Below are 26,193 nucleotides of genomic sequence, written 5' to 3' on the forward strand. Positions count from 1 at the left end.
GGCTTCTTGGACCCTCAGGAAGCCAACTGGGCCTCTAGGGCCGGCGCCTGGGAGCGGAAGGGGGCTGTACCCTGGCCAGGGACCAGGTCGTAGGGAGGATGACCCGGGTGCGGGGTGCAGGTGCGGGGTGCATGCCTGTGCGGAACGCAGGGGCTGGGTTCAGGTGCGCTGTGCAGAACGTCCCAAGAGCAGTGACCTGGGACGCGCTGTGCCCTCGGCGCGCCGCAGTCCCCGCCCGCAGGGCGGGACCGGGCGGGACCCAGCAGGGCGGGACGAGCGGGGCGGGGCCCGAGGCGGCCGCGCAGCAGGTGGAGCAGCAACGCTGGGCGGAGACCCGCCCGCCTCGGCTGCCGGCTGGGCACCTGCGTGCGCGCCGCGCAGGAAGCCGCTGGCCCGGTCGGCGCCCGGGTCCCGCACCATGGCCTTCACCTTCGCAGCCTTCTGTTACATGCTGGCCCTCGTGCTGTGCGCCGCTCTTATTTTCTTCGCCATCTGGCACGTGAGTAGCCCAGCCCTCCGCGGTCCCGCCCGGGTCGCCCGCCCGCAGCTCAGGTGCTGACGACACGGGAGGCGCGGGTGTCCACGCGCGGGCGCAGCTGGCACGGCGTGGAAGCAGAGGCTGGGAAGGGGGCGGACCGAGGGCAAGAGCCAGCGGCGGACAGTCCCTGCCGGACTGGGTCGTCCTTGGGGCAGCCGGCGGGGTCCAGGTCCGGGGCAGCGGGCGCAGGCTCTGGGGGCCCAGCCCCGCTCAACGGGGAGCTTGGCAGGAGAACCCCGCGGCCGGGAGCTGGAGGCACTGTCCCGGGTGCAGCCTCTGCCCACCCACCCTGCCCTGCCGCTGTGACCTGGAGGGACCCTGCGCCTGGTGTCGGGCGCGGATCTCCAGAAGCCGTTTGCAGTGAGCAGGACCCGAACCGGAGTCCAGGGTGCCTGGCTGGGTGACCTCTAGTGCTGTGCAGCGTTTGTAGAGTAAGAGGGTTTGTCTTAAAATAGAGCTCGGCAGCTCCGTGACTGGCTCCGTGACAGGTGCGGGTGGGGCGGGCGGTGAGGAGGCAGGGGAGGCTCTGCCAGTCACGGCGGGAGTGGTGACCCCAGTACTCTCTGCTGCCGGGCTCTAGGATCCACAAGCGATGAAGCAGCGGACCTAGGGGCTGGGACCCGGCTGTCAGGGCTGGAACACTGTCCCGCAGCCACAGGGCTTTGTGCTCTGTTCTCGGCCACCCAGGAAGTCTGGTCCAGCCTGTGTAGAGAATCAGGCCTTGGGGTGGTCTGTTGTTAAGGAAAAATGGAACTTTACTCACTTTGCAATACAAAGGACACGGGGTGGATCGAGCCGAGCAGTGCCCAAACCTCTGCTCTTTGGTTTTAAAGGAACTTTCTCAGTTTTGGCTGTTGGGGGGCAGGCATGGAGCTCATGGTCCCCCGAGGCTTGGATCTCCAAGGCAGCCAGGAGCAGGCAGGCCCAGAGGGATCCTGCTCCCTGAGGGGAGATAATGCATAATTCAAGAGCAGGTTCATTGAGTGGGTGGCTGGGGCAGCTAAGCAGCTGAGTGACACCAGAGAGGCAGCCAGATACTCCCTGACCCGAGGGCCTCATCCTCAATCTGAACACAGCCAGCCCGAATCAGGCCCATCCGGCAAGATTCCTGCTCCTCATCCTAAAATGCGCTGCTGCGTTCTTCAAATTCAGGTCACGGTCCAATTCTCAGGCTTAGTCCTGCTTCCCTGGTCCACTCCTCTTCTGCTCAGAAACAGCCCAGACCCACCACCGGGTTTGCTTCCTGTGTGTTGAGGGGGGAAGGTGCAGCTCCAGGGAGTTCAGAATGCACGTGTGTGGGGGTGTTGGTTACACGGTGGTGATTATCTCAACGAGATGTAGGAGACGCGACGTCTCTTCCTGGCTTCTGTGTTCTGAGCCCTTGGGTGCTCAGCACAGACTCCTTCACACCAGGAGCATGTATGGGGCCCTGGGCAGAGCTGCCCCCTGCCTCTTACCCTTGGGCTGGGGCTTAGGTGCTCCTCATCCGGCCCCATAGAAAGAGTGGAAGTCACGACTGATTAGCGCCCCTCTGCCCCATGGTGCTTGGAGGGGCTCCTGGTCTCCTCCTCCTTCCTCCCTTAGAGCTTACAGAGAGGAACGACGTAGCCCCCTGCAAGTACCTTTCTTTCATTTAAGTCTCATTTTTTTATGTTGGAAAATTATCTGTCTCTGTTTTCTCTTTTTAATGTATCTAGTACAGGGTGGACAGGGTCTCACTACACAGATCGGACTTGGAGTGATCCTTCTGGCTTTTCAGCCTCCCGAGCGCTGGGCTTCCAGGTGCGCGCCGCCACGCCCAGTGTCATTCTGGGTCTCAGTGCGCCCCGGGGCGGGGCCAGCACAGCAGGCCAGGGACTGAACCCCACCCAGCCCATCTCTGTTTTCATATGTAATTATTTGAAATCATAAACGCTCTTTGACTACATTTGTCACATTTTGGAAGGAGCAGAGTGACACCGTTTCTTCCCAGTGGCTCCACACACCACCAGTGTGTGGCCTGTTACCTCCAGGCAGCACTTTGGTCCTCAGAGCTGATGTTTTGCTCAGGAGGATGTTAGGAATCAGAGAGGTTGCAGCACGTACCCACGGCGGCACAGCACCCGTGGATGTCACTGCCAAGCCTAAGCCGCTCTTCTGTGGCAGTCACGGTCTTTGGATTCGTTGATGCTGATGATAATTTCTATCCAATGAGTTATTTGTCTGCACATTTAAGCATTGGAATTTTTTATTGGAGTTATAAGAATAATGAGGCTGGAAATGTTGCATGCTCTTTTTAAAAAGAAGAATTTCTGTTTCTTTTTTTTTTTTAAGTAGGCTTCTGATACATAAAATTAGACAGGTTCATGCCATTTTTTGAAAATACAATGATACATAATGAAACAAAGTCACTCCACCCTTTACCTTCTGGAGCGGGCTGCTGCTGCAGCGCGTTAGAACAGCGAATGGGGATGTGTGCAGAGTGTGCTCAGGGGTCGCAGGCCAGGTGCGGGCAGAGCTCGATGGCTGCCAGGTGAGGCCAGGAGCTGGCGGGTGCCGCTGCCTCTGTCTTCGTGACAGTGTGGGCAAGCTGGCCTCTCGGAAGACTGGCTCAGGCTGCTCGGATTTGATAGCTTGGGTTTTTGGGGTTTTTATATCGAGAGGCATTCTGAGGTTTGACAATTTACAAATGAAATCAGCCTCCAGTTAGAGATTTGCGGTGCATCTCTTCTGGAATTTACCTTGGACAGCAGCGCTTGTCCCCAGGGTGGGTCTGCCAGGTGACATCTCCCTGGCCCAGCCTTTCGGTCAGTTCCTGGCTGTCGGGCACAGGCACTGAGACCCTGGGGGCAGTCAGGTTCTAAGTGTGTCCCTGGGGAGACTGGTGTCTGGTCTGTGGGACAGGAGGGTCCTGGCTGCCAGGAGCCTGTGTTAGAGAGGCCTCTGGCCACTGGGTGGGAGCCTCAAGCCTTTGCGGCCCTTGCCTGGTCCCCACTGTTTGTGCCCTTGTTTCTGTGGTCCCCTACCTCTGACTGCCCGGCCCTCAGCCCTTCCCTTGGGCTCCCAGTCGCCACTGGACAGAGTGTACTGCATGGGATGGGACACCTGTCCTTGCCAGGGTACAGGTGCTGTCCCCAGCACCATTACTAGGGGGTCCTGAGGGGGAGGGAGGCACAGAGTACAGGGACCCATTGGCCACATGGCCTGGCTTCAAGGCCTCAATCAGCACGACAGTGCTGTAGTGTTGGCTGTGGGCAGCTTTCCTCCGATGTGTTGGGTGGAGACTCTAGCTCCGGCCGGGTGCTTGGACCCCTGTGCTGACCCAGTAGCCATGTCTGGCACTGCCTGCTTCCTCATTCCATGGCCCACAGCACTCTGCATCTTCCACTCCGGCTTTGCTTCCACCAAGGTCTGCAAGTTACTTCTTCAAGCTCCTGTCCTCCTGGGGTTGTGCTGTCCTGGGGATGCCTACTGTCCTCCCAGCCACCACCGTTGACTCCAGGGCTCCAGCTTGTCAGTGATCCTGGCTCCTCAGTGCTAGCCTCCAGGTCAGCTGTGTGACCTTGGGCTCCATGGCCCTGGCCCCCGCCCTGGCCCCGCCCATCCTGGCCTGCCCTGTAAGCACTGCCCCCCACCTTGGGCTCCACTGCTTTTCTCTTGGCCCCAAGCCTGCAGCTGCACACAGAGCTGACCCTTTCCCTTCCCTGGGTCCCTGAAACAGTGTGCCCGAGTGGGAGACTGTTGCAGGAAAAGGTCCTCATGGCTCACAGTTCTGAGAGTTCCTGTTGATACAGTGGCCCCAGGGCTCTGGTGTTGGGCACAGTGGCTGGAGCATGTGGCAGAGCAAACAGGAGGAGGGGACTGGAGCCCATGGTCCCCTGTGTGGCCGGGCCCCAGTGACCTCTGTGAGGCCCCACCAGCTCTGGCCAGTGTATCCTGGGGACATTGTCCCTGGCTCCCATCTCCGTACCTCTACTCCAAGCTTCTGGCTGAGCTTGGTCATGGCCCAGCCTGGCCTGAACTCCCCGAGCATGATGGCTGCTTGTCCGGCCCCAGGCACAGACCCAGCCGCAGCTGCGCCGAGCAGCCTCCTGATGCCTGGTGCAGTCTGCATGCATTCCTACACGGAGACATTCCCCTCTGTCCCTGTGGGCCCCGGCCCGGCTCTTGGGCCCTGTGGCCCTCCCGCTTCCCTGTCTGTGTCACTGGTGGGCTTTGCTTACACTGTCTTCCCTGCATGGCTCTGCTCAGACTATGTCCTCTGGGACGTCCTGTCCCTGTCTCTGTCCCCTGGTTTGCATCTGTGGCCACTCTTTTCCACATGTGGGATGTGTGCCCAGTGCCCTGATGGACTCAGTGGCTGCAGGATAAATAAATCAGGGCTGTGCTGATTGCTTTGGCCAGCCCAGGCTCAGCACACAGGCCCCAGCAGCATCCCAGGAATTCCAGGTGATAGTGGTCCCTAAGCCATGGCTCCAAGTGGCAGCTTGGCTGGGCTTGGTGTCCAGTGCAGGGTCAGCTCTGCCAGTGGAGGTCAGGCAGGCTCAGAGGCATTCGGAGACACCTGTCAGCTGGCAGTGTGGACTCAGTCTCCCTGGCATCCTTGTGCTGCCAGATAGGTCTCCCCGCATCTCCACATTGGAGACAGCAAGCTGAGGCTCAGGCGAGGCTGACAGCAGCCTCCCACTGTCCTAGTGGCTAACTGGGCTTCTGAGCCATGCCCCATCTGTGCCAGGGGTCCTCAGAGGAACAGCTGAGGGTGGTAGCACAGCGCTGCTCTGTGGCCTGACTGTGCCCACACCAGTGTCTGCATCCCCTGACATGCCTGAGACCTGCCTTCCTGCCTGGTGGCATCTGAGATCTGCCTAACTCCCCAAGGGTCACCCCCAATCCAAGTTAAATCCCAATGTAGAATTTAGTGATGAAGCAGAGAATGTTTTTAATTTGGCATAGAAAGACAAACATGAGATTCTCTGCATAGGCTAAATCCAAGCCAAAATTCCAAACTCTAAAAAGGGTCCCTAACTGGGAGTGGGCGGTCCACTGGCATCCTGGGTGCTCAGCGTGGGTCCTCACCCTGGAGCCTGGAGGCCCTGTCAGAGGCTCCTGCTGCAGGAAGTGGTCTGTGTCGCCAAGGCCTCCTCCACTGCTTTGGCCCCTGCCCAGCCTGGAACCAAGGGAGGCTGCTGTGCCCCTCATGGTGTTCACCCTCGTGCACTCTGGGGTCTGTGGGTGCACTGTAGCCCCTGTGCAGCATTACCCCTCCCCGTGGCCTCCAGCTTTGGGTGAGTGCCTGGCCTGACAAACAGCCATGCCACTGTGGAAAACACACATAACGTGACCCTTCCTACCACAGCCATCTTTAGGTGGAGTTTCGGTGGTGTGAGGCACATTGCAGGCTGTGTGACTGTCACTACCACTCACCTCAGGACTTTCCTTCATCTGTGCTGAAGCTGCCTCTGTTAGTTGCTGAGCCTCTCCCTGTACCCTGCCTGCTGCCAGCAAAGGAACCAGCTCTGCGGGGAGCCCTGCCGTGGAGACACTCCATGTGGCCTCCCTCTGCCTGCCTTGCCCTCAGTGTGAGGGCCTCCCGGTCCTCGTGCAGCAGCAGGTGCCGAATCGTTCCTTCCTGGCCCGGCACTGCTCCCCAGAGGATACCACTGCTGGGCAGGGGCTGCTCAAGCCCCTTTGTGTTCCCAAGACTGGCCCAGGTCAGAGGAGCAATGGGGACACCACCCTGCATGTGGGCAGCGCCATTCCAGGGCCCAGACATGAGAGTGAGTGGGTGCTGGTGCTTGTGAACCTGTGTGACATCAGGTGGAGTCATGGGTGGAGCTGGCAGGTGGCATGGGGGGTGATGGGGCCGTGGAGGGTCCACACCGTGTGATTCCAGGGAGGTCCCTTCTCTGGTAAGGAAGCACCTAGCCTTCTCTATCCAAAGCAGAATAGGGAAGGAGACGGGGGAAGGCCAAGGGTCCTGCAGCCCTGCTTGGCCAGGCACAGGGCAGGCCTCTTGGTCCTCAGGCCCAGCAGGGACCACCCCAAGATGCTCTTTGGATGCACTGGACATCCAGGTGAACATGGGCTGCTGTGTCTCGCTGTCTCCTGAGCTTCAGAACCTTTCAGGCTCAGCCTTAGGCTCTGATCCCAGAAGCCATATGTGGTCCTTGGAGGAGGGGCTTACCAGCAACGACTCAGGCAGTACTAGGGGCTACCGGGTGATGCACCGTCACTCCCGAGGGACTGGCAAGAAGAGCGACGGTGCTTCTGCGGCTGCGAGGCTGAGGCTCACGCTTGTTACCAAGGACAGCGGTGTTGCAGATGTCGCTGCTGCTCACGCAAGCCTCCCTCACCCTCAGCTGTCAGGTCAGCGCAGGTCCCGCTGCCCACTGGGTGGTGGATAGAGGCACACAGCTCCCTTCTGCTCTTGCTGTGGAGCTAGGGTGGTGGATCCCCTCACGGGACACACTGTGGAGGAGGATGCCACTGCCTCACTTCTTTCGCTGCCTGATGTCACAAAAGTGGTTTTTGTAAAAGCTGACCAGATTTGTAACCAGGTAGTGTCCATTCTCTCTGTGTGTCTCTGTCTGTCTGTCTGTCTCTCTCTCTCTCTTTCTCTCTCTGTCTCTGTGTGTGTGTTTCTCTCTCTCTCTCTCTCTCTCTCTCTCTCTCTCTCTCTCTCTCTCTGTGTCTATCTTCTTTCTCTGTCTCTGTCTCTGTCTCTCTCTCTCTCTCTGTCTCTGTGTGTTTCTCTCTGTCTGTCTGTCTGTCTGTCTTTCTCTGTCTCTGTCTCTGTCTCTGTCTGTCTCTCTCAGTGTGTGTGTGTGTGTAGGTGGGTGTCTGTCTGTCTGTCTGTCTTCCCCAAGTTCAGTGCTGTGAACCCCACACTTGCTGGACCCGGACTCAGTCTTGTAGGACAGAGCTTGTTTTCTCCTTTCTCCTGGTGAGTGTGGTGTGGGCAGCTCCTGGGTACCTTGTACCCCACACTTTGACTGAAGCCCCAGGGAGCCACATGGGCGCTGCCACCCAGCGGCCGTGCCATGGGCCCTCAGTCTGCACAAGTCTGTCCTTTCCCGCCAGCATGGCACTGTGGAGCGCGAGGTCTGTGCTCAAGGCCTGGGTCTGCCTGGGAAACCCCCCTCCATGCACCACAGCAGGCATCCTGTCTCCCCTGGCCAGCTCCCCCACCCTGTTCTCCAGGTTGGCTCCTCTTTTCCCTGTGGTGTAGGGTAGCACCTGGGGCCCAGCCCCGGCGAGCTGGGTGCTTCGGGGGTGACAGGTCTGGAAGGAGGCTGATGCTGGTGCTGTGTCCCCCATCCTTCCTGTGCACACTGGTGGCTGTGGGCTGGCTCACGGCACTCAGCCTGGTTGTGGCGGTGGGGCTGCCACCACCCCTCCTCCGCAGTGTCTACACCACAGGCTGACATTTCCAGAGCTGCAGTCTTAGGTGTCTTTTCTGTTTTGTGTTCACATGGTCCGTTTAGACTGTGGGATCCAGTTTTCCTGCTGGGGAAAATGCAGGGGAAGAAGGCAGTCTTGGCAATAACTTCTTTTTCTCTTTATTGGCAACTGATTCATGAACTCTAAAAAAAGAGTTGACAGCAACACAGCCAGCTAGCAGTGGCAGCCCAGATGGCCCCTATAGAATAGAGCTATTTGTGTCTTGGATAAGGAATATTTGAATGTATCCTGTGTGCCCCATTGGGTAATGGGTTAGCAACTGCACTTGGGCTGTGGGAATAGTGGACTGAGGAGCCATGGTCTGGTGCCACAGGATGCAGAAGTAGCATGGGGCACAGGGGACAGGCTTTCCAGATCACCACTGCATAGGTGGGCACAGCGGGCACCCGTGTGTCATGGGCAGCGCAGTTCCACATATACACAGCATGCATAGCCTGCTTTGGTGTCTGTCCTGCAGCTCACCAGGGACGCTGGCTGCAAGCTTTGCCTGGAAAGGTCCTGTGTCCAGGCCTGCCCTGTCTGCACGGCCCATGATAAGTGGCCCAGGCCACATTTGCTGGCAAAACCATGGCTGCCTGACACCTTTGCAGACTTTCACTGGTCTCTTGCCCCCCCCTGGTGGGCGTGGTCACCCTGGGATTGCGTTCTGATTGGCCATGGCAGCGAGCAGTGTCTGGGTGGGCGGGGAGGCTGGAAGCGGACCCACAGGATCCAGCAGAGGATGTGGTGGGTGGAGCCACTGTCCCTGGGAGTGCGTGGAACCTTGCCAGATGCCTGGCGCTGGAGGCGTCACCAGAGGGTGGCGCTGACCCTGTGCGAATTGCTCTTGGCGGTTCTGGAGGGCCACAGGGAGTTGAGCCCAGGCTAGCAGGGCACAGTGCTGACTGGAGAGGAGTGTGCTTGGTGCTGATAGCCTTTTTGCTCGTGGTTGGCAGTTTTGGAACAAAAGCCGCACCCTACAAAGGCAGTGGTGGGGCTGGTGCGACAGGATGCCAAAATAGCATAGAGCACCCACTGCATCCTCTCATGGCTCCTGTGGGTTGGCCCCAGCCTCTTAGCCTCCCTGCCCACCACTGACACTGCTCGCTGCCACAGGCATCCAAGGCCCCGTCCCAGGTGGATGTCCACACCCACCCACTGGCAAGAAAACAGTGAAAGTCTCCAAAGGGCCTTGGCGACCCTTGAGTTTCCCCCAGCCCCTGGGTGTCGTGTGTGAGACAGAGCCAGGTGAAGCTCCTGAGGGCCATTCAGGGCCACGTCTGCTTCCCGGCTATGCCCCGGACCTGGTGACCACCTCTCAGGGACTCAGGTCACGGTTACAGAGACCAGCACGGCCACTTCGACCTGGAAACGCTGCCCCCTGCAGCTCACCCTTCCCTCTGATTTGAGTAACTCTCCTCTACGAGGCCCCTCTGTCCACCCTTCCTGCCAACCACAGTTGGGAGTGTGAGCCCAAATCAATCCTGCTGAAAGTGGTGGGTGTTGATTATTGCATTCCAGTGGTGGGACAGTGACCGAGACCAGCTTCACCTTTCCTTCTTTTTCTTCCACGGAGGTCCCCAGCCCTAACTTCACACAGCCCAGGGCTCGGTCCAGTCTTTTGCTCCACACAGCGGTGACGGAGTTCTCTTGGTCCCTCTGTTAAAATGAGTTCTTCCCTGTCCTGGGAAAGCAGCAAGGAGCCCCAGGAAGGGTGCTGTGGCCAGGGGACCTAGGTCAGAAGGCAGGTGAGGGCAGATGGCCTCTTCCAGGGGCTGCGGGGCACTGACCCTGTTATGGGTGAGAAGGCTGAGCTGCAGCCTGTGCACCGCACAGTCTGGGTTCTGTTGGGAGCCAGAGCCCCATTTCCTCGCGTGTTTGCTGTTCCCATACCCAGAGCCAAGCAGAACATCTGTGTAGGAAAGGAAATCAGCAGTCCCTGCTGGGAGCTGGTGGAGCAGTGGCCTTGCTGAGCCCCAGGGCTGCACTGTGAGCCCTGCGTTTGCCCAATGCCAAAGGGAGGGGATGCGCACCTCACCCCCAGTCGAAGCACACCAACCCGGGCCAGCTGGGTGCCGGGTCCTGGAACCCAGAGGTGACGTGACTAGTTGAGGCCACACAGCCCCACAGGCAGCTGGGCCCAGACCACAGTCCCCTCCAGCTCAGGAGCTTCCACGTGGCACACGTGTGCCTGCTGGGTGTGCAGCCCAGCCCCCCCCCCCCCACCTTGCTGTGGGTTTTGTGATGCTGGGCTTCCTGGAGGCTAGAGCCAGCTGTTGACTGAATTCAGGAAAGGCGCACGTGCAGCATTCATCAGCCCCGAATGCACAGTGCACGTGGCCCTGGGGAAGCTGCGGGAGTCTTTAGGTGCTTGCTCTGTCATCTCCCTGCCTAGCTAATCTGTCTATCACGTGTCTATCTGGCTGTCTGCCACTTGTCTATCGTCTGTCCATCCACACGCCCATCATCCTCCTGTTTCTGAGGTGCCCCTCCCTGGTCAGCTGCTTCTGCTGGGCCTCCTGGTGCCCACAGCCCTCACGACACACCCAGGTCCGGCTGCGTGGCTTCCTGGCTTTGGGCTTTGGAGCCCCAGCCTGGCCTCTGCCCCCATTCCCTGCCCAGCCTCCTGCTCAGCAGTGGGTGTCGGGGTGCTGGGGTGCCAGGTCCCCCCGCAGGCTCCCCTTGGCTCCTGGGGCCTGTGTACGAGCAGCTCTGGAAGCTTCTGAAAGGAAGCTGGTGTTGCCGAGGGGCCATGGCTCTCGGTCTCAGATTCCCTCATCCCTCCCCAAGACCCCAGTCAGGCTCATCCAGTCACTCTGTTACTCCTGATTTGGCACCACACCCGTCCCTGAAGCAGGTCAGATTTCCTGTTTGCAATTCTGTTTTCTACCCTTGTGTATGTCTAAGTTCCCTCCTCCCCCAGGAATTTTCCCCAGATTTGCTCCTGGGTGCCTTGTCTGTTTTGACTGGGGCCCACTGCTCGGGTGCCTGAGCTGAGCTCTCCACAATGGGACAGCAGATTCCTGAGGCCATCCCTGTACTGGGCCACGTTGAGGTCCCGGAAGGCTTCACCTGGCTTTTTGGGCCTGTCTTCAAGGTACACAATGGTGGTTGCGTGGTTTCCCTCTCAGAAGCCACCCTGGGCCTGCCTTGCAACCCATTTTCTCAGGTGCTCTATATAGAGCGTGGGTCCTGCACGTGACCCCGTGTGGCTCTCTGTGACTCCCGTCCAAGCCATGCTTTCCTCTCCAGTGAAGCCCTGAGTCTGACGGCCCTAGAGGCCAGGGCACTTGGCCTTTGTGTTTCTGAGTGACTTACAGACCTGAGGCCTCCTGCCCAGGGTGGGATGAGAATCCCTTCCCAGAAGCTCGTGCCCCATGGCCCAGTTGTCCTGTGTCACTGCCCTCCAGGTGGCAGAGCAGCTGACAGCTGAGGTGGCCTGGCTTTGTGGATGAGCCGACGTCCAGTCCTTCCTGCTTGGGATTCCTCTTCACTGCTCTGCAGTGCTGTTTGTTTCCATTAGGTGAGTGTGGCCCCTGGACTTCCTGTTTTCAGTGGAGGTGGGACAAAGAGGCTGTGACCTGGACACCTACCCAATGGGACCAGCTGAAGCCATGTCCCTCTCCACTGTCACCTGGTCCTCACTTTAATTCATGGGTGCTGTCTTCATTCCCCACTGACCAGTGAAGCCTTGTAGTCCCCCAACCCTTGCCCCCCTATCCAGAGCCAGCCAGGGCCTCCAAGGAGCCAGGCCCACCAGCCCCGTGACTGTGGTGGTGGGCGCTTCGGGAGCACAGGTTCTGGGCGCAGCCTCGTGGGTAGCGGTGCAGCCTTAGGGCTTCTGTTGCTGGGCCGTGGAGCTGATGTTCTGGAGAACCAGAAGGAACCTGGATTGCCCTTGGTGACAGAGGAAGTGACTGTGTTGGCTAGGAGCTGCCTGGTCTGAACATGGCAGGGATGCCAGCAGGCAGGGTGGGCATCTCTACTCCATAGCTGTGAGGTCTCCTTCGGTCCAGGCACTGCTGTTCAGCCCTTCCTGAGCACAGAGGATGGTGGGGTGGGACGGGGTTTGCAGCCCAAGAAGGTGCTGACCCAGAAGGGCAGGCGCACAGCCTCTGGTTGGTGCTGGGCCAGCGATTGCCTCTGCCAGCCTTCGGAAATGGATCTGGCTTCGAGCCCAGCATCCAGCCCCAGGAATCCTATCCTGTCATGCACAGAGGCCCTGCCTTCACAAGGCAGGGCCACCCCACTGCAGGTAGACAGTGTACTTCCTTCCCTGTACAATATCCCCTAGGGAAAAAGGCAAGGTCCAGAGTTCTGATTTGTCCCCATCGTGAACAGAGCCAGCCCTTGGCCCTGGAGCTTCTTCTTTTCTGGATGCTAGGCCAGAACTGTTGGTTCTCCCATTATTTATGTTGCGCTCCAGCGGCCCAGCCATGGAAAGCTGAATTGAGGTCCTTAAAGACCTGTCCTAGCACCTAGAGCCAGTGAGTGTGTGGCCTTGCCAGTGTGACTCAGTTCGTGGCATGGAGTGGAGATTGTCCTGGGATATCTACACAGGGCCAGGATGACCTTGAGGTCTTTGGTGGTCGAGGGCAGTGGGGTACACACAGGTGACACAACAGCCCTGATGTTGGGGCCCAGTTGAGGGAGCCTCTAGGAGAAAAGCCAAGAGGCAGGCTTCCCTTGTGGCCAGGAGGAACACACTCTGAGCCCTGCCTCTTGGCACTCCAGGCCTTTGGACTCCTGACCTTCAGGGCTGCAGGACAATGTATTTGTGTCACTTCAAGTCACTGAATTTTAATTAGTTGCAGTAGCAACAGGAATCCCGTACTGCAGTGTAGACTTGCTTCCTGCTCAGAATCTGTTATGTCATAGCTGCTTAATTTGATTAATTGGGTGAATGTTGAATCCCAAGGCTGGGTTCACAGCAGGGCCTGTTGAAAGCAAGGTGGCTTCATTTGGATCTCTGGAAACTTGAGGAAACTTTGCCCAAACAGAGACACCCTATGGCTCCTCCCCACCTTGGTTGCAAGCTGATCTGCTCTTTAGCCTGTCCCAGCGTGGTGTCCCCTGAGCTAAGCTCGTCTGGAGAAGCCTGGCTTTGTCTGTCTGTGGTATGCACGGTCCCTATGCTAAGCCTGACCGGCAGAATGCTTTCCAGTTTAAAGAGTCAGGAGGTGTGACGGCTGAGCATGACATTGTTCTGTAGCTCTGGGGACTTTGTAATAATGTGCTCATGAGTAGGTGTGGTGGTTCCTGCTGACCCCGACAGGCAGGATGGGTGCAGCTTCTGCAAGAGCTCCCTCCAGGGGCTAGAGGTGGTGCATTGTGGTGGGAGCTTTGCACACAGCCCACATGTCCTGCAGGTGACTGGGCCCCTACACCGGAACAAGGGATGCCTATGAGCCGCTGTGAGCTGCAGGGAGTCCTGCGGGTGCCAAGTCACAGGAGCCCTGCACCACCGCCAGCACCTAAGTAGCTCTTTGCAAGTGGTTGACATTTGCTGGATTCAGGCCCGGTGGGTGTCCCGAACCAGCGGGTCAGTCAATGAAGGTCACCTGGGGAAGGAGCGGGGAATTGAAGAGGGGACAAAGGACAGGAGATGCGAGAAATGGAGACAAGACAGGATTCTGATCAAGTCTTGTTTATTTAGGGGAGGTGCTGGGTATATATAGGGAGTGTAGGAATGAGGAAGTCTCGGCTCTTGGGGTCAGCAGGTATCTAGGCAATGGGGGAAGGTGCCACCCCTGGGGCATAGCACGTGACTCACAGGGAATGGGCAAGGTGGGAAGGACCATAAACTTAACTCAGCAGGGGAATAGAAACTTAAGAAAACAGCTGACACTATTATAAAATAGATACCAGTTAATGGCCTCCCACAGTGGGGATGCCAAGTAGGCACGGCCAGGAGGGTGCCAGCAGAGGCAGCATGAGCCTACTACCCTGGAAGGCCTCTGGGGCCAGCGTGGAAGTGTGTGTCAATACAGAAGCCCAGTGGGGCCTGGCCACCTCTGCTGCAGGGTCTGGCTTTGCGCAGCTCTGGGGCTCCTTGTGGTGTGTGTGGGGCAGGGCCAGGAGGGGCTGCTTGCTGGAGCAGACGCAGCCAGCAGTGTTCCTGGCAGCTCAGCCACTGCTCATGGATGCCTGTTCACATGAGTGTTGCAGAGGCTTAGCAGGTTCTCTGGCAGGACGGTGGGGAGATCATGATTGGGAAGACCCCTCAAGGGCTGGCGAGATAGCTCAGCGGCCTAAGCACCTGCTCAGGCAAGCGCAGGGACTGGGCTTTGATTCCACATGCCACACTAGCCCTGGCCTCGGGCACACTGAGCCGGCTACCAAGACCCAGGCTATCATGCCAGCCCCAGGAGAGGCTGAAAACGGGAGGATCACTACAAGTCTGAGCTGTGTAGTGAGACCCTACACCAAATACATTAAAAAGAGAGAGAGAAAAGACCCCTCTGTGCCCCCACAGAGCTCCTGAGGGTGCTGCTGGTGCACGTGCTCACCTCCAGGTCCCCGCTGATCCCTGGAAAGGAGGCAGCAGCAGACCCAGGGTCCCACGTAGACCCTGGTGGGATGGGGCCCTGTGCAGCAAGCCCACCGGGTACCCACATCTGCAGGAGGCGGAGTGTGGCAAGGGCCCAGGAGAGAGAGGGGAGGGCACACTGGGGGGACCACGAGGGAGAGCCCGGGGCTGCTGCCCGTGCCGAGGTGGTTTGTCCAGAGCGACGGCGGTCAGAGGGCTGGAGAGTATTCGTGTGAAATACTCTGGGAGTATTCCCTGAGTATGTGAATAACCTGCACTGAAGATGGGCCACGCAGGAGGGGGTTGGGGTGCCACGAGGATCATGCCCCTTGGAGCGGGGGATGCAGCTCACGTTTCCACACAGCTCACAGTGGCGTTATATGGAATTGAGCACACATTCCTCACTTACCTCCGCTTTTTAAAGAAGTGAATTTTTTGCTACTCTGATTCCTCCAGCTGTAGGCTCTGCCTCCCTCCTCCCGGCTGTCAGGGCTGAGGGCTGGTGTCTTTTCTTTGAGGGTTTCTTCATATTTCTGTGATCACAGGTGCACACAGTGCTTTTGTGGGGTGTTTCTTGTTTGTGGCTTCAGTTTTCCACATCATGCTTTGTTCACTGAACACTGGGATTTTAATTAGCTGCTGCAACTGATTATTAAAATTCAGTTAGGCCTTGTAAGGGCGTCTGTCTGAGCACTAACTGGCTTAGCCGCAACTCAAGGCTGCATAATATTCCTTAATGAAAGTGAATTGCTGTTTATGTAATCTTAGGGTTATTGTTGGGATCTGTGTCCCTGTTTTCTGCCCCTTCACACAAGGTTGTGGTGGATGCCAGCTGGTGGTCAGCTTGTCACGCCCAGCTGAACTGAACCAGCATGGTGCTGGAGGCTGGAGGCCACCTGAGGAGCGTGGCCCGCAGTAGAAGAGGCGAGACTGGAGAGGCCGATGGGAGGCAGTTAGAGAAGCTGCTCGGAGAGGCTGGCGGGGAACTGGTGGGAGCCCCTAGTTCTCCTGGGCTGTTCTGCTAGGGGACCTTGCCACGCTGGCTTTCCTGGTGACCTTGGTTGCTCTCCTTGAGGTTGGGACCTCGTTGTCACTGAGGATGGCTTCAGCTCACTTGGGCTGTGCTGGTCCTCACCTTGAGCATCGCTTCCTGACTCCGGAGGGGAAGATGGCACACAGCTCAGTCTCCTGGAGAAGGTTGTCGTGCTGGCTTTCCTGACAGCAGCTCAGCTTCCTTCATCACTGGGGGCTCTTGGGATCTCACTGTTGCTGAGGACGCCTGTGATGCTTTTGGGGGAGCTCTGGTGCTTACCTGGAGCGGTGCTTCCTGGCTCCAGTGCGGATCCCTCAGCCTGCTGGGCCAGATCCTTCATCCCGCTGGCGCAGACTTTCTAGCTTCCACCACTGACCTTTGGGCAATATACCTCCATGAGACACTGTTATGGGCTCTAGGCCTCCAGGGGAGCTCGTGGGGGCCATTGTTATGAGCTCTAGGTCTTCAGCTGGACTCGGGCAGGACGTTGCTGTGGGTTCCAGGCCCTCAGCTGGATTCTTTGGACTTTATTGTGTGGACGGATTTCCTGCCCTCCTTATATATGATTCTTTGAGTGATTCATTATAAAATAATTTTCTAACACGTGTCCTCTGCTGTGTCGTGCCCCTTGCAAAACCCAAACCAAACAAAGGCTTTCATGACTGCCTTTACCTAGTGACCCCTTCAGTCCAGGGGGCCTCAGGTGGGGTTTCTGGTGTGTATCTGGCTTTGCTCTTCCCCCCGTTTCCTCTTTTTCTCCCTTCCTTCCCATCCTCCCTGCATCGCTTTCTCCTCCTCCTTACCAAAGATGGCCTTGAACTCATGATCTCTCTACTCAGGCTTCTGAGTAGCTGAGGTTATAGGTGTGCACTGCTGTGCCTGGCATATATATATGTGTGTGTATATATATGTGTGTGTATATATGTATATATATATATATATTTTTTTTTAATTTTTTTTGTGGTACCAGGGATTAAACTCAGGACTCTGCGCTTGCTGGGCAAGCGCGTATTCTATTGAGCTATCTTCCCGGCCCCTGGCTTATATTTTCATTGAAAGCAGGTATTATCACGCTTTCTCAAGGCTGTGTCTGCTCGTGTTATCGCTAGCAGTGCATTGCAATACTCATTAAATAAAAGCTTATTTCTGGTCTACCATGTAGGATGTCCTCTCCTCTGTTTCCACACTTATCTGAGAGGCTGAGAATCTTCCACTATGCTCTTGAGCGACTGGACATTCTTGCAAAACAGGAGTGCTGGTCTGGGAGTTTGGGGTTTGCAGGGCCACAGGTGGGAACCCGCATGCAGACCTTGCTGTGTGCTGCTTCTGGCCAGGTGGGAGCAAGGATATGGTGGCTTCCTGGACTCAGGCCAGCAAGGGGACTAGGGTGATGTTAACATCCCAGGCTGAGGCTGGCATGCAGTGGGGCAAAGTCTGACCACAGTTCCCGGGGGGCACACAGTGGGGACCTGAGCACCAAGAACCAGCCTCCGGGAAGAGCCACCAAGAGCTCAGTGGATACATGAGCCAGGATGCTGAACCCTCTGCTGGTTGGTGGCCCAGGGACAATGGATCCAGAGGGGACTCGAGGCCCTAGGCAGGGTTGGGATTAGGGGTAGGGTTTTTGTTTAAGGTGAGGACGAGGGCTGCGGGTTAGGCTTGGAGTTAGGATTAGGTTAGGGTTAGGGTTCGGGTTAAGGCTTAGTTAGGGTTAGTGGTAGGGTTGAGAGTTTGGAATAGGAGCTGGCTTTAGGGTTAGAGGAGGGCCTAGTGGTGAGGGTTAGGCTTTCATTTGGTAGTGAATGGGCTCTGGCCACAGCCTTGGTATCTACCAGTCAGCAGCTCTTTAGGGAGGTTTCTGACTCAGGACCAAGTTGTCCAGATGGAAGGTACAAGAGGGACTACAGACAGCTCTCACGTGCCCGCTGCTCTTCTCAGGATTCCCCCATGCCAGCCTCAGAGAAGCCATCTCCTCCTGGTGGGAGAATGTTTAGCCATGGCTCTCTGGCTCTGCAAGGAAGGGGTCGGACGCCGTTGCTGTTTAGTTCACTCTTCGTGGCGCTCAGCATCAAACCCAGGGCCTCCTGCCCGCCAGCCCTTACTGTAGCTTTTTGCCTGGCCCCCGCCCACGGCCAGGGCACATTTTGAACCGAGCCAGCCTTGCTTCTTTTGGAGCCTGCGTGCAAAGGTGGTGAACTGGTTTTGGGTAATCTGGTGCACACCTCCTTCCCGTACGGCTTGTCTTTGTTTTAAATAAACAGGATCGCCTGTCTGCTGACGGCACCGACTTTTCCTTTCCATTTTTCCTTTGGTCATAAACTGAGAGCGGCCTCAGTAGACTCTTATTTTAGCCATAGTCTAAAACCTCATGCTAAAAGAAGAATCAGCAAATGTTCTGCAAAATTTAATTGGTTGTGTCCAATAACTGCTCTCAGCAGGTCACTTCCTATAGTTATACTTGGGGACACTCTCTGCAAATAACTCATCCCGCAGAGTTCATTAGGCAGCTGCTTTACTTGAAGCCAGGTATTTTGCAGCAGCATTTCTGGGATATTTTTCTCTTAACATCTCTACTGAATAGCTATGCATAGCTTGGGCACTACTCACTCTGAAGTCTTTCTAGGCCAAACCCCTTCCTGTCTTGCTGGTGGAGTGTGAGTCTTGGGCAGCTCCCCCCCCCCCCCCCAGGACTGGAGTATTTCTAGAGTATGTAGGAGACGCGGCTTGAATCTGCTCATCAGGCATTGCTGGCCCATGGAAAATGACGATGTCTGCCAAGGGGGTGACTGGGGAGCTATGGGCAGAGATGGACCAGTGCCAAGTTCTGGGCAGAAAAAGTGAAAAATAGGAGAGGTTGCTGCAGCCCAGGCTGTAAAGGGATGATGGGAGAAGGTGCTACCTGGACTTCACTGGTGCTCTGGGTGGCCTGCGTCTCAGAAGCAGTTATGCTGCCACCCGTGCCCAGCGGGTGGGAGTGGGGAGCGAGCCCCACCAAGAGCTCTGTCCTCTGTGGCCTGCTGTGGTGGCCTGCTAGGGCGAGGGCAGAGCCGGCAGCTGGAGCCTGCTAGCGGTAGCCTCCCTGGGAGGGTGCAGGGCACAGGGCCTGGAGCTGAGGTGGCGACCCTTCAGGACCCGCTGCCCACTGCACATCAGGGAGGAGGTGGAACCCTACCTGGAGGCCTCAGTAGTGGTTTATCTCACTGTGGAGTCCAGAGCCCGAGTGCCCCGACCTTAGATCCTGGCAGAGAGCTACCTTGACTGGTTTCTCCAGCTTTCCCGAGGCCTGCTGTGAGACAGACCAGTGAGAGGGAGTCGGAAAAACACTCGGGATGGGGACAACATCATCTGTACCGTGTTTACCAGGGTCACCGTCCTGCTGGTTCCCAGCCACAAGCCTGCTGCGTCGCACCAGCCGTGGTCCGGTGCCCCTTGCTGAGTGCACCTGGGGTTGCTCCCTGTGGGTGCAAGTCCAGCACGGGGGTGGGGCGCTGCCTGCGCAGTTCCCCTTCTATGCTGAGGACCGGCCCAGGCTCTGGCTGTCTGAGCAGCTGCCTGACCAATGACTGTGTGAACACTGGGAGCAACATATCCAAGGAACTCGTCCCTGTTTCCTCTGTGGACACTGGAATTCTGTTGCAACGGATTTGATTTTCTTTCTTTTTTCTTATGTATTTTAGTAGAGGGACTACAGGGTCTCACTACAGAGATCAGACTCATAGTGATCCTCCTGTTTTCAGCCTCCCAAGTGCTGGGATTATAGGGCGCACCACCACGCCCAGTCTCTATTGCTGTCTCAGCGTGCCCTGGGGACGGGGCCGGCATGACACACTGGGGCTCGAACCCTGGTCCCTGCGCCTGTCGAAGCAGGCACTTTAGTCTGCTGAGTTATTTGGCTGGCCCTTTGATTTTCTTTTTGCTTGAGCTTCTGTCTGGGAAACTCAGATCCAAAGTTTCAAGCCAGCGAGTTTGGCTCTGTGAAGCACTTGTACTGTGTGTGTCTCTTGGGCTTTTGCTCTCATTTAGTTTTCAGTAGCTTATATATTTTTATTATACCACTTGTATAGGGCAGCTTTCCATGTCTGTAACAAAATACATGAGAGAATCAACTCGGGATGAGGAAAGGTTACTTGGCCCCTGGCTCTGGAGGTTCTGGCCTGCTGACCGTAGGAGGTTAGCAACGCGCTTCTCTTGGCCTGTGCCGCTGGAGACTGAGGTGGCCCAGTGGAGAAGATGTGACGCGCTGCTGCCCTCCTACCCCTCACCGCCTGAGCTGTCCACAGCGGCCATGTCAGCCATGTGTGACAAACCAGCAGGTGCAGGCCTCCTGTCACTCTCCCTTGTTGGCTGTCACCAGGGGTTCTGTGGGGCAAGGCCTCCCTCCCTTTTACTCCTTGGCAAGAGATGCAGCGTGCAGGGTGCCCCTGAGGAGCAAGGACAGTGATAGCAGAGCTGGCCCAGAAGGTGGCAAGCCTCTGGGTGCCTTGTCCCGCGGGCTCCCTTCCTTGGCACCACGGCCATGGCCTCTGGCTGCTCCCTAGCCCTTTGTGCTCTGCAGGTGATTCCTCCCGGCCTTCTTCCCAGGGCTTTCCCTGTCAGCCTCCTGACCATGCAGGCCCTCGGCTGTAGCAGCTTCTAGAGTGGCTCCCAGCCCCCAGCGTGAGACCCGCGCCCTCCTGACATTTCTTGTTTATTCCTCCGGCATCTCCCCCACGGTCACCCTGACTGTGCCCTCTCTGCTGTGTCCCAGAGCCATGTGCTGTACCAACGCATCCCAGGGCCTTCTCACCCTTTTAGGGCACAGTGGATGGGGGGCACCTCCAACTCAGGCTCAGATCGGAGTCTGTGGGCCTTATGCCTGTGCCGTCAGCCCTCTGACTGGGGGGCATGGGACTGAGGGCTGGGTCACCTCGGCCTCAGTGTGTCTGGGCTGGTAGGGTACATGATAGGGACCCCAGTCCTTCCGGTAACAAAGCCAGGTGGTGACGTGGCCGCAGGAAGCCTGTGCAGGATGGATTAACAGAGGTGTGGGCTGCTGGACAGAGGAGGATCCGTGGTTTTTTTTTTTTTTAGGTTTGTGTGTATGTGTGTTCAGGGTCTCACTAAGCAGCTAGGACTGGTAGTGATCCTCCTATTTCTGCCTCCCTAGTGTTGGGATTACAGGCATGTGCCACCATGCCTGGATTCCATCGCCGGCTCAGCATACCCGGGGGTGGGGCCTTGGTGGCAAGTGGTGCCGGGAATTGAACCCTGGCCCCTGCAGTTACCTAAGCCAGCACTTAGTCTGCTGAGCTATATCACCAGCCTAGGATCCGTGTTCTTACTGTGTGCCACAAACCTTGTGGTGGGTCTGGTGCTGGGTCCTGACTCACTGCAGTGTAGATGTGGCTACTCCCTGTGTCAGTGAGAACAGTTGGGTTGGGGGCATTTGTAGCCAACAGTTGGGACACTGAGAGAAAGGAGGAGGAGCTGGGACCCGATGGCTCTGGGGGGCACAGGGATTGGGCTGGCTTGGGATGGCACTACCTGCAGCGATGGAAATACACTACTTGGCAGGCAGCAGACAGACGTAGGTTTCTAGCAATTAAAATATGACTATAAATTGCAGATTAATCAAAATCTAAATAGCCACATCTGGCCAGCGGCTATTGTCTTGGCCAGCACAGCTCTAGAGACCAAAGAGTCTGGGTGGGTTCAGCAGGTTCTTCCTGTGGAAGGCACCAGGGTAGGTGATTGGGCCTTTGTGGGCCTTGGGGTCTTCATTCCCACTGCTTACTGAGGCAGTGCAGGTGACAGAGGGGCCAGGTGGGTTATGGAGGGCATGGTCACATGGTGGATAAGCACTGTCAGCGAGGGTGGCAGAGGGAGTCTGCTCACCACAGTGCCTGCTGCCCTTTCCTCCAGCCCTTCGGGCATGTTGGAATTAGGACACTTACATCTGCTGTGACGTTCACGGCGCTCTTCCTCTCAGCTGAGTGCTGCTGGGCTGAGACACCCAGAGGCACGAGTTGGCTGCCTTGCTTCAGCGATTCAGCTGTGTGCCTTGGACCCCTTAGAGGGCAGCTGATTGCCTACTCGTGCTCAGTAGATGTGTTGGCTTTCCATCATTGTGACAAGATACACGGGGTGACAACTTGTAAGGAGAAAAGGTTCATTTTAGCTTCTGGTTTCAGAAGAGGCTTGGTGGGCCTGGTACTTTGGGCCTGTGCTGGCCCAACACATACCTGTACCACATAGCACTGTGTCCAAGCTGGCGGAAACATTCACCTCAGGGGGCCAGGGAGGATGGGGTTCAAACATCCCAGCTAGGCCACACCCCACTGATCTCACTGCCCCCTTTTAAAGGTTCTACCCCATCCTAGAGGGCCTCTGTGGGAATTCCAGATCCGAACTGCAGAGGTAGAGAGGTTTACTGAGAGCATGGAAAGCCACCACACTGGTCTTACATTCTTGACATTGGGTCACAAAACTCTACACCCAAAATTTAAAGGAGAACTTTAAAAAAAAATCTTAAAGAGGGAAAGATATATTTTGGTTTGTATTTCAGTCCATGGTCAGCTGGCTCCAAAGGTGAGGCAGTAGAGACCCGGTGGAGAAGCTGCTCAAGTCATGGTGGCCAGGAGTGGAGAGAACCAAGGAACAGTGGGAGGGAGACATGCCCTTCTGGGTCAGGCAGAGTGAAAGCCTCCCCAGCCAGCCTCCTGCCTAATGGGACATCAGCTAGGTGCCCCATGGTCAGGTCCTCCTCTGAGATCCTGCTTATGAGCACAGGAGGCTCTTTGGGGGGGAGGCATCTAGATATAAATTACTTCATCCTAGGAGTGAACAGTCCCCAGCTGCACACAGTACCACATGGCAGACAGTGGGCGCTCAGCTGTGGGCTTGAGAGCCTCCTTTCAGCTAGCTCCTCATGTGGCTGGAGTAGGCCACCTGCACCAGTCTCCTCTCAGACGCGGGAAACCCTGCTTCCTTGGCAGCCTTGAGGCTATGTCCATGAGGACCTCTGAGACCAGAGTAGTGGGGACTAAACTCCAAGGAGCTGACCAGCTGCCCCTGGAGCTTGTTCACAGCTTTGCCTTTTCTCACTTTTTCCTGGCTTCTGTCCATCTTCCTTCTAATTAGCTTCTCTTCCAAATACACAGAATAAAAATAAACACCCTTCCTGCCTTCCAGTGAAGGGTCTGAAAGTGCTGACTCGACATTTTACATTTTTGTACCTTTAAATTCCAATCTGCGTCACCACAGATTTCTCTATATTGTTGTAAAGAATAGGTGACTTAAAGTTATGTGCAGATCCCAGCAGCTTAAGCCTACACAGTGGAAGGGAGGCAATTATGAAGCCCATATGCCTAAACCCAGTGTCAGCTCGTGCAGCGCAGTGTCACTACCCTGCTTCTGGGCCCTTTTGAAGCCACAAGGTGGAGTATGAGCTTCTGCGAGACTGACATCCTGGCTCTGTGGTTCTGTTACAGATCATTGCCTTTGACGAGCTCAGGACGGACTTTAAGAGCCCCATAGACCAGGGTAATCCTGTTCATGCGGTAAGTAGGGGTGCTGGGGACAGGAAGGTGGTCTCACACGGGCCACCAGGGGCTTGTGAAGGAGGCAGGTTTGAGGGAGTTGCACTCCTGCCTCTCACCTGCCTCAGGTCACTGAGAAGCATCCTGCCCTGGAAGCTGCTGGGATCTGAGATCTCTTATGGGTCCAAGTCCCTGTAAGCCAGGGGAAGGGTGTGCTGTGCTGTGTCCCCAAGACCTTGTGCCACTATGTTTTGTTTCTTGTCACTGATGAATAGAGGCCCCTTATGTCCTGAACACTTTCAGGCGACATAAGCAGCACACAGGTGCATCATCGTCTGCCCTGTTCCTGGTGTGAGGTTTCTGTGGAGGGTGGGCAATGCTCAGAGCTCCTGGTCCTCTGTCCCCAGATTGTGTTTCTGTCAGGAGGTTCCATCACCAGGTTGTTGTCCTGTCAGGTGATTCTGTCACCAGCGTGAGTTCCTGTCAGGCAGATCTGTCACCAGCCTGTGTTCCTGTCAGGCGGTTCTGTCACCAGCCTGTGTTCCTGTCAGGCAGATCTGTCACCAGCCTGTGTTCCTGTCAGGCGGTTCTGTCACCAGCCTGTGTTCCTGTCAGGCGGCTGCATGGCCCAAGGCTGCTCACTGCCCTTGGGGAAGCTGGTGTCATACATGGACGAGCTCTGGCTGCTTGGCTGGCTGGCCGGCTGGCCCCGCATGTTGCTTTGCCCTCTGCCCTGGCTGTGTACTAAAGCTGTGGAGGTAAATGGGCGGTCGGAGAAGCAGGGATGTCAGTTTTGATGGGGGAGAAGGAGTGTTGACTACTTCTGGGGTCAGCATAGCCCCCGCCCCCGCCCAGGACCAGTTGGGTGCTTACACAAGGCTTTCCAAAGCGTGGGGCTCACCTAGGGCATCCACATGGACTTGCAGCCATGCCCCCTGAGCCATGTTGGCCCCCTCTTCTGGCTGTGCTTTCTGACTGTCTGAGGAGCCCCATGGTGTTTTGGCCAGAGGCTATGGGAAAACACGGGTCCTGCCTGCAGGATGCCATCCTGCTCTGGCGGCTGACAGTGGCAATCACTAGGGACAGGGCCCGTGAGCTGTAGCTCCCGGGGAAGGAAGAGGAAGCTATAGGTGAAACGTGGGGCCAGGCCTCTGTGTCCCCCTCTGCAGTGTAGGGTTAGCACAGAGCTGTGATTACTTTAGTTTGTGCTGTGCACTAGGAGCTCTGAATTCACCCCTGCAATCCTCACTGCAGCCCTAGCCAGCGGACTTCTTACCCCGACCTGCAGCCCACAGCACAGTGTCTTTTGCCCAGCAGCACAGAGCCACATAGGGAAGTCAGGACTTGGTCCTGGGCCTGCCTAACTCCCTGACCACCTACTAGCTGCCACCCCAAGAGAAACTAGAGTTTATACCATCTGAGACCCCCTTTCATTCCAGTCTTTGATTTTACTAAGCAGAGCCAAACCCCTGTCCACTGTGTAAAGCAAATCTGTTGCGGGCTGGCAATATCCTTATGGCCCATTTGGAAATGCAGTGTATTTCACAAAGGCTGTAGGCACTAGAATCCACATGATTGCCACCTGCCACCACCATGAGAGCTGGAGTGCGGAATGTGGAAGAACTTGGCCCAGGTCCCGGATCGTCCCGATGCTCTAGGCTTGGCAGCAGATGCTCACACCTACCCTGCAACACCTACCAGGTCGCTTGGGTACAGGATGAGACGACCTGGGGCTCTGAAGGCCAGCGCGAGGTCAGAGCCTACAGCCAGCTGGGTGCGGGAGCCCTGCTCACGGCACACGGTGACAGCAGAGGGCCAAGTTGTGCAGCGAAGTGGTGGGATCTTGACTCTGATTTTTCTCCTCTTCTGCAGTGCTGGGGATCAAACTCAGGGCCCTGTGTGTGCTGGCAAGAGTCCCACCACCAGGCTGTGCCCCAGCTTTTGTTTTAAAATTCTGTTGCACCTGTACTTCCGAATCATTGGCTCCTTAAAGACTCTGGGCCTTCTGCCCCCAGACGAAGCCTTGGTTACCACCCCGGGAACATCACAGCCCCAGATAGGAGAGTGGAGGGCCTGTGCTTAGATGCTGCTCCTGGTGGCCGTGAAACACTTTGACCTCGTTTATTGCCAAAAGGGATCTGAGTTCGAGTGTGTCTCTCCCTGGCGATGGCTCTGGCCCTGGGAAAGCTGGTCACAAGTGCTTCTGCCCTGCAGTTTGCATTTCTCCTTTCCTTTTTTGTGGTTACTGTGCTTGGGATTAAACCTGGACTTGTGTACGGCAGATAGTGGCCCCATATCTCACTCCTGTTCTTGTTTAGACTCGGGAGGCGCCCTTGGACCCTCTGCTGGACCCTTGGTTGGGCAGCATGGGGCTGTCCTCTCCTTTCCCTTTCTTTCTCCAGCGAGCTTTACTAGTGCTAAAGCACAGAGGGGCTGCTCCCCAGGGGCAGTAGCTTGCGGAAGGAGCACGTGGCCCCCTCACATGTCCTGGCCTGCGTGTGCGTGAACCTGCCTGCATGTGTGCATAGTGCCCATGTGTTGAGGAGGGTGGACTCGCCTTCCAGCTGCATGGACGCTACTTGTCCTGCTGCCGGCTCCTGCAGGACACACAGGAGTTGCTGTCTTTACAGTTCAGTCAGGGAATGCTTAGTGTCCCATTCCCTGCCTTCTCTAGGGCCATGGGGACCTCATTGCCACCAAGAGTCCAGCAGCCCCAGTGCCTCGGTAGTGAGCCCTGGGAGATGACGTGGCGGTGTCTGGGAGGCTTTGGAAATGCAACGGCCTTGCAGGAAAAGGTGCCACGGCCTTAGCGTGTGGAGAGAGCTCCACCAGGCGTGGCGATGGTGACAGAGGGTGAGGAAGGCCAGGCACTGTGGCATGTGGGGTCACACTCCTCTCCTGTGGCCCGGGCTCCCCTAATTCTGCTCTCCTTCCTCCCTGTGCACCTCAGAGGGAGAGGCTGAGGAACATCGAGCGCATCTGCTTTCTTCTGCGCAAGGTCAGTGGGGTGTGGGGAGGCTTGTGGGGCTGGGGCTCGGCTGTGTCTGCTGCCACTCTGGCCACACTGAGCATGCGCATCAAGGAGAGGAGGCGCTCACACTGGGCATGCGCATCAAGGAGAGGAGGCGCTCACACTGGGCATGCGCATCAAGGAGAG

The 26,193-nt window shown here is 57.0% G+C and overlaps 1 protein-coding gene across 3 annotated transcripts in view; it reads left to right on the forward strand.

The window, feature by feature from the left end:
• The first annotated feature begins 343 nt into the window (after positions 1-343).
• Cnih3 (cornichon family AMPA receptor auxiliary protein 3) overlaps positions 344-26,193 on the forward strand; it is a 47,119-nt gene continuing 21,269 nt past the window's right edge. For 2 of the 3 annotated variants that reach the window (XM_023710356.1, XM_004626897.2), the window contains exons 1-3: positions 344-499; positions 22,989-23,057; positions 25,987-26,034. In XM_023710356.1, coding sequence (XP_023566124.1) covers positions 419-499; positions 22,989-23,057; positions 25,987-26,034 — 198 coding nt within the window. In that variant the 5' untranslated portion in view covers positions 344-418. The remainder of the gene's footprint in view (positions 500-22,988; positions 23,058-25,986; positions 26,035-26,193) is intronic. The other variant, XM_023710357.1, reaches the window with a different exon arrangement.

Source organism: Octodon degus, unplaced genomic scaffold (assembly GCF_000260255.1).
Source record: "Octodon degus isolate 3935 unplaced genomic scaffold, OctDeg1.0 scaffold00017, whole genome shotgun sequence".
Classification (NCBI taxonomy): domain Eukaryota; kingdom Metazoa; phylum Chordata; class Mammalia; order Rodentia; family Octodontidae; genus Octodon; species Octodon degus.